Raw genomic sequence first — 11,828 nt, 5'->3', positions numbered from 1 at the left:
AACCAGTGGTGGGGATGTTCTTATGTCCCAATGCCTTTCCGTGATGTAAAGCATAGGTTGGAAGTTAGTCCGGTGATCGTACATCCGTAACCTGTTAGCATATTTGTAGTTGGCACTCACTGCTAGCTGTCGTCTGTTGTGTTATCGTCTGTCTGTCTGTCTGATCGCTCTGTGTGATCTTCCCTTCTGTCTGCTTGTCTGCGTCTCTTCTGTCTGTGTGTCCTATCTGTCTGTCTGCTGTGTATCTGTCTGTCTGTCTGTGTATCTGTCTGTCTGTGTGTCTGTGTCTGTCTGTCTGTGTGTCTGTCTGTCTGTCTGTCTGTCTGTCTGTCTGTCTGTCTGCGGGAAGGAACTGGTTTAAACCAAAGTGCTGGAGTAGCCAGCATTTGCAGTTCCCCTCCCTACACTGTAAAGAACTTTGGACTTTAGAGATACAGCGCGGAAACAGGCCCTTCGGCCCCACCGAGTCCGTGCCGACCAGCGATCCCCGCACACTAACACTATCCTACACACACACGCACACACACACACACACACACACACACACGCACACACAACGCACACACACACACACACACACACACACGCACACATACACACACAGACACACACACACACACTCGCGCACACACACACTCACTCACAGACACACGCACACTCACACGCACTCACACACACACACTCACACACACACACACACACACACACGCACACACACACACACTCACACGCACACACACACACACACACACACACACACAGTTTAAGAATAAGGGGTCGGCCATTTAGAACGGAGACGAGGAAACACTTTTTCTCACAGTGAGAGTTGTGAGTCTGTGGAATTCTCTGCCTCAGAGGGCGGTGGAGGCCGGTTCTCTGGAGAGAATTCTTTCAAGAGAGAGGCTCTTAAAGATAGCGAGAGAGAGTCAGGGGATATGGGGAGAAGGCAGGAACGGGGAACTGATTGGGGATGATCAGCCGTGATCACATTGAATGGCGAATGGTGCTGGCGCGAATGGGCTCTACTCCTGTTGTCTGTTGTCTGTTGTCTGTTGTGTACAGCAGGGACATTGTCCTGTGTGGTCCTAACGTCCCCTGTCCCCCCTCAGGTTTGGGCGTCGGATGCCAGGGGGTCCCACAACCCCCCCTCCGACCTGGTGTGGAAGCAGCAACGTTCCTGGGGGATTGGGGACAATATCGAGACCACTCTGATCAACGGCAGCAACGAGGTGAGACTCCTGACCTCCCCCCCCCCCTCCCCCTCCCCCTCCCCCTCCCCCCCCCCCTCCCACCCTCCACCTCCACCACTAGACTCGGCTTGTACTCGCTAGAATTTAGGAGATTGAGGGGGGGTCTTATAGAAACTTACAAAATTCTTAAGGGGTTGGACAGGCTAGATGCAGGAAGATTGTTCCCGATGTTGGGGAAGTCCAGGACAAGGGGCCACACACACACACAGTTTAAGGATAAGGGGGTGGCCGATTAGGAAAAGGGGAGATGCAGCAAGACCTGGGTGTCATGGTACACCAGTCATTGAAAGTAGGCATGCAGGTGCAGCAGGCAGTGAAGAAAGCCAATGGTATGTTGGCATTCATAGCAAAAGGATTTGAGTCTAGGAGCAGGGAGGTTCTACTGCAGTTGTACAGGGTCTTGGTGAGACCACACCTGGAGTATTGCGTACAGTTTTGGTCTCCAAATCTGAGGAAAGACATTCTTGCCGTAGAGGGAGTACAGAGAAGGTTCACCAGACTGATTCCTGGGATGGCAGGACTTCCATATGAAGAAAGACTGGATAGACTCGGCTTGTACTCGCTAGAATTTAGAAGATTGAGGGGGGGATCTTATAGAAACTTACAAAATTCTTAAGGGGTTGGACAGGCTAGATGCAGGAAGATTGTTCCCGATGTTGGGGAAGTCCAGGACAAGGGGCCACACACACACACACACAGTTTAAGGATAAGAGACAGGTGAATTGATCATGGGGAACAAGGACATGGCAGACCAATTGAATAACTACTTTGGTTCTGTTTTCACTAAGGAAGACATAAATGTAATCCAGGCTAGATGCAGGAAGATTGTTCCCGATGTTGGGGAAGTCCAGGACAAGGGGCCACACACACACACACACACAGTTTAAGGATAAGGGGGAAATCTTTTAGGACCGAGATGAGAAAAACATTTTTTTTTCACACACAGAGAGTGGTGAATCTGTGGAATTCTCTGCCACAGAAGATAGTTGAGGCCACAGTTCATTGGCTATATTTAAGAGGGAGTTAGATGTGGCCCTTGTGGCTAAAGGGATCAGGGGGTATGGGGAGAAGGCAGGGATGGGATACTGAGTTGGATGATCAGCCATGATCATATTGAATGGCGAATGGTGCAGGCTGGAAGGGCCGAATGGCCTCTACTCCTGCACCTATTGTCTATTGAAATCATGAAGGGAATAGATCAGTTTTTTTTTTAAACAGAGTAGGGGAACCATGAACCAGGGAACATAAGTTTGAGGTTTAAAGGGAAAGATTTGATAAGAACTTTTTCACACAGAGGGTGGTGGGCGAAATCCTTAAGGAAATAGGCAACGTTTCGGGCCCGAAATCCTTAAGGAAATAGGTAACGTTTCGGGCTGAAATCCTTAAGGAAATAGGTAACGTTTCGGGCCCGAAATCCTTAAGGAAATAGGTAACGTTTCGGGCCCGAAATCCTTAAGGAAATAGGTAACGTTTTGGGCCCGAAATCCTTAAGGAAATAGGTAACGTTTCGGGCCGAAACCCTTGCGGAAATAGGTAACGTTTTGGGCCCGAAACCCTTGCGGAAATAGGTAACGTTTTGGGCCGAAATCCTTAAGGAAATAGACAACATTTCGGGCCGAAATCCTTAAGGAAATAGGTAACGTTTCGGGCTGAAATCCTTAAGGAAATAGGTAACGTTTTGGGCCCGAAATCTGTAAGGAAATAGGTAACGTTTCGGGCCGAAACCCTTCCGGGTTTCGGCCCGAAACGTTGCCTATTTCCTTCGCTCCACATAGATGCTGCTGCACCCGCGGAGTTTTCCAGCATTTTTGTCTACTATCTATGTTTCTATGTTCTGCTCAACTGATTGTGAATTTGTTTCCCCCCCACCCCGTCCATTGTCCATCCCGGCTATCAGGAGGTGGCTAGCCGCAAGGTCACCCGCTCGGGGCTGCTGAACGATGATGAGGAGGATGATGAGGGGGAGTTGGACGGGGAGTTACAGCGGAAGGAGCTACACCAGGTATACACTCGACGTCATCACCGCTGAGGATCATCTTCGACCCCTGACCCTTCACCCCCCCGCAACAGATACACCCCGGGGTCAGCGAGGAGAGAGATGACCCCACCACTCCTGACCCACGCCACCTCTGACCCCTGACCCTGACCCTTCACCCCCGCAACAGATACACCCCGGGGTCAGCAAGGAGAGAGATGACCCCACCACTCACCCACGACCCCCTGACCCCTCACGCTGACACCTCTCACCCTTGACCCTTCAACCCCCCACAACCGATACACCCCGGGGTCACCGAGGAGAGAGAGCGACCCCACCACTCACCCACGACCCCCTGACCCCTCACACTGTCACCCCTGACCCTTCCACCCCCCCCACAACAGACACACCCCCGGTCACCGAGGAGGGAGATGACCCCACCACTCACCCACGACCCCCTGACCCCTCGCTGCCTGCCACCTCTCACCCCTGACCCTTCACCCCCCCGCAACAGATACACACCCCGGGGTCACCGAGGAGAGAGATGACCCCCGACCCCCTGACCCCTCGCACTGCCACCTCTCACACCCCTGACCCTGACCCTTCAACCCCCCACAACAGATACGCCGCCGGGTCACCGAAGAGAGAGATGACCCCACCACTCACCCACGACCCCCTGACCCCTCGCACTGCCACCTCTCACCCCTGACCCTGTGTTGGTGGAGTTCCCGCCTCACTGGGACCCGGGGCGCGCCCTGACCTCAGGCGCTGCCTGCGCGGAGTTTGCACGCTCTCTCTCTCTCTCTCTCCCCGTGACCCGCATGGGTTTTGTCCGGGCGCTCCGGGCCGGTTCCCCCCCGCACTCCAAAGACGTGCGTGCGGGTTTGTACACGTGTGTGTGTGGGTGTGTGTGTGGGTGTGTGTGTGGGGGGGTTGGTGCTAGTGTTAGTGTTAGTGTGTATGGGGACACTAGCTGGTCGGCACGGGCTCGGTGGGGCCGAAGGGCCTCGTTCCGTACATTTCAAGGCCTTTGGGCCTCATTAGTTACTCGAGACCCCGTCTCTCTCTCTCTCTCTCTCGCGTACCCCCAAATATTATTACTCCCCTCCCCCACATTGTAACGCGCTGGATTTGCTATTATTACAGCTCATAGTTTGAACCCCCTTTCCCACCCAACCACCCCCATCCAACACCCCTCCCCCCTCTCTCCCCACCACCCCCTCTCTCCCACCCACACCCCCCACCCCTCCCCCCTCTCTCTCCCCACCCCTCCTCTCTCCATCATTTGCTTTCTGGATTTGCTATTATTACGGCTCATTGTAGACCCCCCCCTTCCCCTCCATCCACCACCCCCTCCCCCCCTCTCCCCCCCCCCCCCCCTCTCCCCCCCCCCCCCCCTCTCCCCTCCCCCTCTCTCCCCCACCACCCCCCTCTCTCCCCACCCCCTCTCTCTCCCCTCCCCTCTCTCCCCTCTCTCCCCTCTCTCCCCCCTCTCCCCCCACCCCTCTCTCCCCACCCCCACGCTTTGCACTAACACTCCAGGGCTCAGGATTTTTGCTGGTGCTCGGAGTTGATTTTTTGATTGCCACTTATTTGTAAACTGTGATCTAAAGGGGGCACAAAGTTAAACTGCCCCCCGCGACCAGACCATGTACCCGCACCTGCTTTGTTTAAATAAAATCATTTTTGAAATCTCACGGAATTCTCCTTTTATTTATTTTTTACCGAAAATTCTTCATTTTCTCGGGGGGAAAAAAATGATATTTTTTCGACCAAAAATAGGGGGGAAACTTTAAAATAAATGGCCATTCATAGAAACATAGAAACATAGAAATTAGGTGCAGGAGTAGAGGCCATTCGGCCCTTCGAGCCTGCACCAGCACCGCCATTCAATATGATCATGGCTGATCTTCCAACTCAGTATCCCGTACCTGCCTTCTCTCCATACCCCCTGATCCCCTTAGCCACAAGGGCCACATCTAACTCCCTCTTAAATATAGCCAATGAACTGTGGCCTCAACTACCCTCTGTGGCAGAGAGTTCCAGAGATTCACCACTCTCTGTGTGAAAAAAGTTCTTCTCATCTCGGTTTTAAAGGATTTCCCCCTTATCCTTAAGCTGGTCCTTGGTCCGAAATTCTGATTTAACGAGCCCCTAGTGCAGGTACGGGGCGTGCAGCGGGTAGTTCAGCTGCCTCACGGGCTCCATCCTGACCTCAGGCGCTGTCTCTGACTATGTGGAGTTTGCATGTTCTCTCCCCCGTGAGTTTCGTCCGGGCGAGGGTTTCTCTGGTTTCTCTCCCCCCCCACTCCCCCTCTCCCCCGCGTCCCAAAGACGGGTTTGTGGGTCAATCTGCCCCCCCCCCCTATGTAAATCACCCCCCCCCTCTGTAAATCACCCCCCCTCTCCCCCTCCCCTAGTGTGTAGGGTGGATGAGAGAGTGGGATAACTAGTGTGGACGGGCGGGCTATCGCTGGACGGCACGGACTCGGTGGGGCCGAAGGGCCTGTTTCCACGGCTGTGTATCTGAACAAAATGTGGACAGGATCAGACAGAGAGGCAGAGAGAGAGGCAGAGAGAGAGGCAGAGAGAGAGGCAGAGAGAGAGGCAGAGAGAGAGGCAGAGAGAGAGGCAGACAGAGAGGCAGACAGAGGCAGAGAGAGAGGCAGAGAGAGAGGCAGAGAGAGAGGCAGACAAAGAGAGACAAAGAGGCAGACAGAGAGGCAGGCAGAGAGGCAGAGAGGCAGAGAGAGAGAGAGGGAGAGAGAGAGAGGCAGAGAGAGAGGCAGAGAGAGGCAGAGAGAGAGAGAGAGAGGCAGAGAGAGAGGCAGAGAGAGAGGCAGAGAGAGAGGCAGAGAGAGAGGCAGAGAGAGAGGCAGAGAGAGGAGGGCAGAGAGATGAGAGAGGGAGAGAGAGGAAGAGAGAGGGAGAGAGAGGCAGAGAGAGAGGGAGAGAGAGAGAGAGAGAGAGAGAGAGAGAGAGAGAGGGAGAGAGAGAGAGAGAGAGAGAGAGAGAGACAGAGAGAGAGAGAGAGAAAGGGAGAGAGAGGAGAGAGACAGAGAGAGGCAGAGCGAGAGAGGCAGACAGAGAGAGGCAGAGAGAGAGAGACAGACAGAGAGAGGCAGAGAGAGAGAGAGGGAGAGAGAGAGAGGCAGAGAGACAGGCAGAGAGAGGGGGAGGCAGAGAGGCAGACAGAGAGAGAGAGAAACAGAGGGCAGACAGAGAGACAGACAGAGAGGGGGAGAGAGGGAGAGGCAGAGAGGCAGAGAGAGAGAGAGGCAGAGAGGCAGAGAGAGGCAGAGAGAGAGGCAGAGAGAGAGGCAGAGAAAGAGACAGAGAGAGAGACAGAGAGAGAGAGAGGGAGAGAGGCAGAGAGAGAGAGGCAGACAAAGAGGCAGACAAAGAGAGAGCAGACAGAGAGGCAGAGAGAGAGGCAGAGAGAGAGGCAGAGAGAGAGGCAGGCAGAGAGGCAGACAGAGAGGCAGAGAGAGAGGCAGAGAGAGAGGCAGACAGAGAGGCAGAGAGAGAGAGCAGAGAGAGAGGCAGAGAGAGGCAGACAGAGAGGCAGAGAGGCAGAGAGAGAGGCAGAGAGAGAGGCAGGCAGAGAGAGAGAGCAGACAAAGAGGCAGAGAGAGAGGCAAACAAAGAGGCAGAGAGAGAGGCAAAGAGAGAGAGGCAGGCAGAGAGGCAGACAAAGAGGCAGAGAGAGAGGCAGACAGAGAGGCAGAGAGAGAGAGAGAGAGGAAGAGAGAGAGGCAGAGAGAGAGGCAGAGGGAGAGGCAGAGAGAGAGGCAGAGAGAGAGGCAGACAGAGAGGCAGAGAGAGAGGCAGGCAGAGAGATAGGCAGAGGGAGAGGCAGACTAAGAGAGGCAGACTAAGAGAGGCAGACAAAGAGGCAGACAAAGAGGCAGACAGAGAGAGGAAGAGCTATCGCCCATCCACGCACTAGTTCCACGTGGGAGGGAAACCGGAGCGCCCAGACAAAACCCACGCGGGTCCCTGGGAGAGATCATGCAAACTCCACACAGAGAGGGCGGGAAAAAAAGGGGGGGGGGGTGTGGGAATGGTGGGGGAGGGGAGGGGGGTGGGGGGGGGGAAGGGGATGGAGGGTGTTGGGGGGGCTAGTGGAATCAGGGGGTACGGGGAGAAGGCAGGAACGGGGAACTGATTGGGGACGATCAGCCATGATCACATTGAATGGCGATGCTGGCTCAACAGACAACAGGTGCAGGAGTAGAGGCCATTCGGCCCCTTCGAGCCTGCACCAGCACCACCACTCAATGTGATCATCCCCAATCAGTTCCCCGTTCCTGCCTTCTCCCCCCCCACATATCCCCTGACTCTCTCTCCCCGCTATCTTTAAGAGCCTCTCTCTTGGAAGAATTCTCTCCAGCCTCCACCGGCCTCTGAGGCAGAGAATTCCACAGACTCACACAACTCTCACTGTGAGAAAAAAGTGTCCGTTCTAAATGGCCAGCCCCTGGGATGGCGGTGAAGGCTCGAAGGGCCGAATGGCCTCCTCTTGCACCTATAGTCTATGTCTCTGCACCTATAGTCTATGTCTCTGCACCTATAGTCTATGTCTCTGCACCTATAGTCTATGTCTCTGCACCTATAGTCTATGTTTCTATGTGTGTGGGCCCTGTGTGTGTGTGTGTGTGTGTGTGGATTCTGACCCTCTCTCGCCCCCCACCCACAGGCCTCGGCCCAGGAGGGCGAATACAACCTGCGCTCGCGGGCCCTGGTGTGCGGCTCGTGTGGTCAGCCCGCCTCCTCCGGCCATTCCGGCCATTCCGGCCACTCCGGCCATTCCGGCCACTCCGGCCACTCCGCGCAGGGGGAGCAGACGTCCACGGTCATCACCGGACCCACCGCCCGCCAGACCGTTACCAAGAGCTACCGGGCGGTCAGCGTGAGCGGGGGAGGGGGCGGGGCGGAGAGTTTGGTCTCTCGCTCCTATCTACTGCCCCCACCGACCCACATTGGCCAGGTCAGTGCCCGGGGGGGGGGGGGTGAGGGGGGGAGAGCAGGTCAAGAGCTTCACTGACCCCCCCCCAATCTCGTCCTGACCCCCCCCCCCCCCCCGACCTCCGTGGTTTCGACCCCCTGACCGTATAACGGTTACTTGACCCCTAACCCCATCACGGTCACTTGACCCCCTGACCCCGTCACAGTCACTTGACCCCCCGACCTCCATGACTACTTGACCCCTGACCCGTCACGATCACTTGACCCCCCCGGCCCTCCTGACCCTGTCCCGATTACCTGACCCCTGACCCAATCACCTCCACATGGATATCTGACCCCCCCCCCCCCCCCCCCCCCCCCCAACCCCCCCCTCCACCTCATGTCCGCTAATCTCCATGGGAACTAAAACTCCCCCCTCCCTCCCCCCCCCTCCCCTTGTCCCGTATATGACCACTGCTGCTCGGGTTGGACCACGCCTGGCCCGTCCCCGGCGTAATGCAGCCCGTGGCCCCGTCGGTCACTCGGCAACCCGGCCAGCTGTCAGTCCGACCCCCCCCATCCCATCCCACCCCCACCCCTCCCCTCCCCCCCCATCCCATTCCACCCCCTCCCCTCCCCTCCCCATCCCATTCCACCCCCTCCCCTGCCCTCCTGAACAGTATTTGCCATCGACCTGCTCTCTGACTTGGTGGGGGAGGTTGGGGGTTGGGGGGAGTGAGGGGGAGGGGGGGTTTGGGGGTGAGGGGGGGGGTCCCCCCAAGTCCGTGAGTATCCCGGGGCGACCGTCTCGATTCTTGCTGCTGCCTGACTGCGCCAGAGACTCGGGGTTCGATCCCGACTGCAGTGGCTGTCTCTGTGGAGTTTGCATGCTCTCCCCGTGACTCTTCTCCGGGAGCTCCCTGTTTCCTCCCGCGCCCCAAAGACCGCGCGGGCTTGCCGGTCAATTCCCAGCGTACGGGGGGGAAACCGGAGAGAACGCCACGGGGGGAGAGAACGTGCAAACTCCGTACAGACAGCGCCCAGGTCAAGATCGAGCCTCGATACGATGCAGTCTCACCGGATCCAGCTACAGGGAGAGGTCGGTCAGACTTGGGAATGTTCTTTCCGGAACGTCGGAGGCCGAGGGGAGACCTGCTAGAAGTTTCTAGAATGACGAGAGGCGTAGATAGGGTAGACAGTCAGAACCTCCCCCCCCCCCCCCCCCTCGACCCAGGGTGGAGAGGTCAAAGACTAGAGGGCGCAGCTGGAAGGTGAGAGGGCGGAAACTAAGAAGGGGAGGTGGATAGGGTAAATTTGGGATTGTAAAGTCGCAAGACAGGGGGGGGGTTTAAGGGTGGGGGGGGGGGGGGAATTCGCCCCCCTTTTTACCCCCCCCCCCTCCCTGCCCCAGGGTGGAGAGGTCAAAGACTAGAGGGCGCAGCTTTAAGGTGAGAGGGCGGAACTAAGATGGGGAGGTGGATAGGGTAAATTTTGGATTGTAAAGTCGCGAGACGGGGGGGGGGGGTTTAAGGGTGGGGGGGGAGGGGGGGGGAAATTTGCCCCCTTTTTACCCCCCCCCCGACTTCCTATCGGGGCAGCGTCGCCATAGAAACCTCCTCTTTTTCCGCCCCCCCCGCACAGGTCCCCCCGGAAACGCAGCGCCTCGGCCCTTGGTTCCTCCGGTGGGAGGGGAGCGCAGGAGAACGGACCCCCTCGCCCACCCCTCCCCCCCCCCGGCAGGCGGGGGTGGCGGTGGCGGTGGGGGCGGGGGAGGGGGAGGGTCCGGGGGAGCGGAGGACGGAAGGAGCGTCGGTGTCGGTGTCGGTGTCGGCGGCGAGCGTGCCAGCGGGCGGCGCAAGGGGGCACGAGCGGACAGGCCGCGGTCATCTCCGCGCGCCAACAAGGGCGTGCCGCCGCCCCGATACGGGCAGACTGCCCGGCCGAGACCCCGGAGATAAACGAGGGGAAAACCCACCCAGTATGTATCATCGAACCAAACTACAAGTCTAATACTAGCAATGTTACAAAATTTTGAGATTTAAAAAATCAAGTCTGCAATTTATCGCTCCCATCAGATAAAGCATAACAATAAGTTTAATTTGACACCAAATTCACTTTCATATCTCAAGTATTAAAAAAGTTATGGCCATTTTCATACTCGGAAATTAGCATCTTGTTCCCTATTGATTTTCAATGGACATTACAAAAAAGCTGTGATCTTGGATAGTCAAAAGCCCATTTCTTAAGGAAAGATTAACATTTTTAAATAGCCTAAGTGTCCAAAGATTATTCACAAATAATTCACAATATAACATGATTTTTATATCTAATTTACATTAATTTATAGGCCAAATGGAAGGAATTTAGTGTTCAATTGCTGTAAATAAATGCCCATTTAAATCGGCTTTCTAGTGGGTTCATGTGGAACGCGCTGGTTTAGAACGTTGACATCGCGCTGGATTAGTGCCCTCAAATGCCGAGAAAAATACTGCGGGATATAAAAAGCCCAAAATGAACTATTCGTTATAGATAACTTGATATATAGGGTTATATATATGCCCCATTTAATGTAAAAATAAGGTACATACCTTTAATTGTTTGCTTTATAAAACCCTGGGGCTGCGAGAGGTTGCGGAATGAGACAGTAATTTTAAAACTATTAGAACTATATTATCGAGGCCTATAAAACTAATAATACCTTTTGCGACCGGGTCTTGCAGCGATTTTCCGTTAATGATTTACTAGGCTGAACATGTGCGATTAGAACAGCCTAGTAAAAATCGCGTTTTAAACCCGCCCCCTCCAAACAGCGCCAAAATCGCCGACATGGCTGAGGGCAGATTCCCAATGACGATTCAGGTAGGTTTTGTAACATACCTACTAATAGTCATAGATAAAAACCAGTAGAGTGTTCTCTAGAATTGAAAAATTAAAATCAGAACATACTTGGCAGGTCAGGCAACGACTGTGGGCAGCGGGTAGAGCTGCTGCCTCACGGCACCCGGGGGTTCGATCCCGACCACGGGCGCTGTCTGTACGGAGTTTGCACGTTCTCCCCGTGACCCGCCTGGGTTTCCCCCCACCCGTGCGGGTTTGTGGGCTAATTGTGGGCTAATTGTCCCGGGTGTGTGTGTGTGTGTAGGATAGTGTTAAGTGTGCGGGGATCGCTGGTCGGCACGGACTCGCTGGGCCGAAGGGCCTGTTTCCGTGCTGTATCGCTAGGTTTATGTTGGGGGGAGTGGGGAGGATTTCACTGGAACTTGACTAATAATTTCCTCCTTCTTCCACCAGGGAACTAACCGCGCTGATCCTCAAAACTGCGCCGTCATGTAATGGCCGATCTCCGGGCAACGATCTTTTCAAAGAAGCCATTTTTGACCATGTACTGTATAACAGGAATTTTTTTTAAAAGAGTTTGTAAGCTTTGGCAGAAATAGTTTGTTGATTTAATCCCCCTTTTGATTCTGTATGTTGCTCGGAACTGGGAGAGACTGAGATTTGATTTGTAAAATTTGAATTGCAATTTGCGTTCAAATTTGAGTTGAAATTCGCTTTGAAAAATGAATTGAAATTTGATTTTGTTTGAATTGAATTTTGATTTCAATTTTGAATTGAAACGTGATTTCGGATTTGAATTAAAATTTGATTTCCCCATT

At 54.7% G+C, this 11,828-nt stretch overlaps 1 protein-coding gene across 1 annotated transcript; it reads left to right on the top strand.

The window, feature by feature from the left end:
• Positions 1 to 1,062: 1,062 nt before the first annotated feature.
• Positions 1,063 to 11,825, top strand: LOC129715460 (prelamin-A/C-like; the record flags this gene model as incomplete). The annotated part of the gene is made up of 4 exons (XM_055665347.1): positions 1,063 to 1,229; positions 3,148 to 3,252; positions 7,925 to 8,215; positions 11,464 to 11,825. Coding segments are annotated over 4 exons (605 nt in total), but the record flags the coding sequence as incomplete, so codon positions are not given.
• Positions 11,826 to 11,828: the final 3 nt, after the last annotated feature.

This window comes from Leucoraja erinacea, unplaced genomic scaffold (genome assembly GCF_028641065.1).
Source record: "Leucoraja erinacea ecotype New England unplaced genomic scaffold, Leri_hhj_1 Leri_1184S, whole genome shotgun sequence".
Taxonomy (NCBI): domain Eukaryota; kingdom Metazoa; phylum Chordata; class Chondrichthyes; order Rajiformes; family Rajidae; genus Leucoraja; species Leucoraja erinaceus.
The sequence above is the reverse complement of the archived record's forward strand: the minus strand, read 5'-3'. Positions and strand labels throughout refer to the sequence as shown.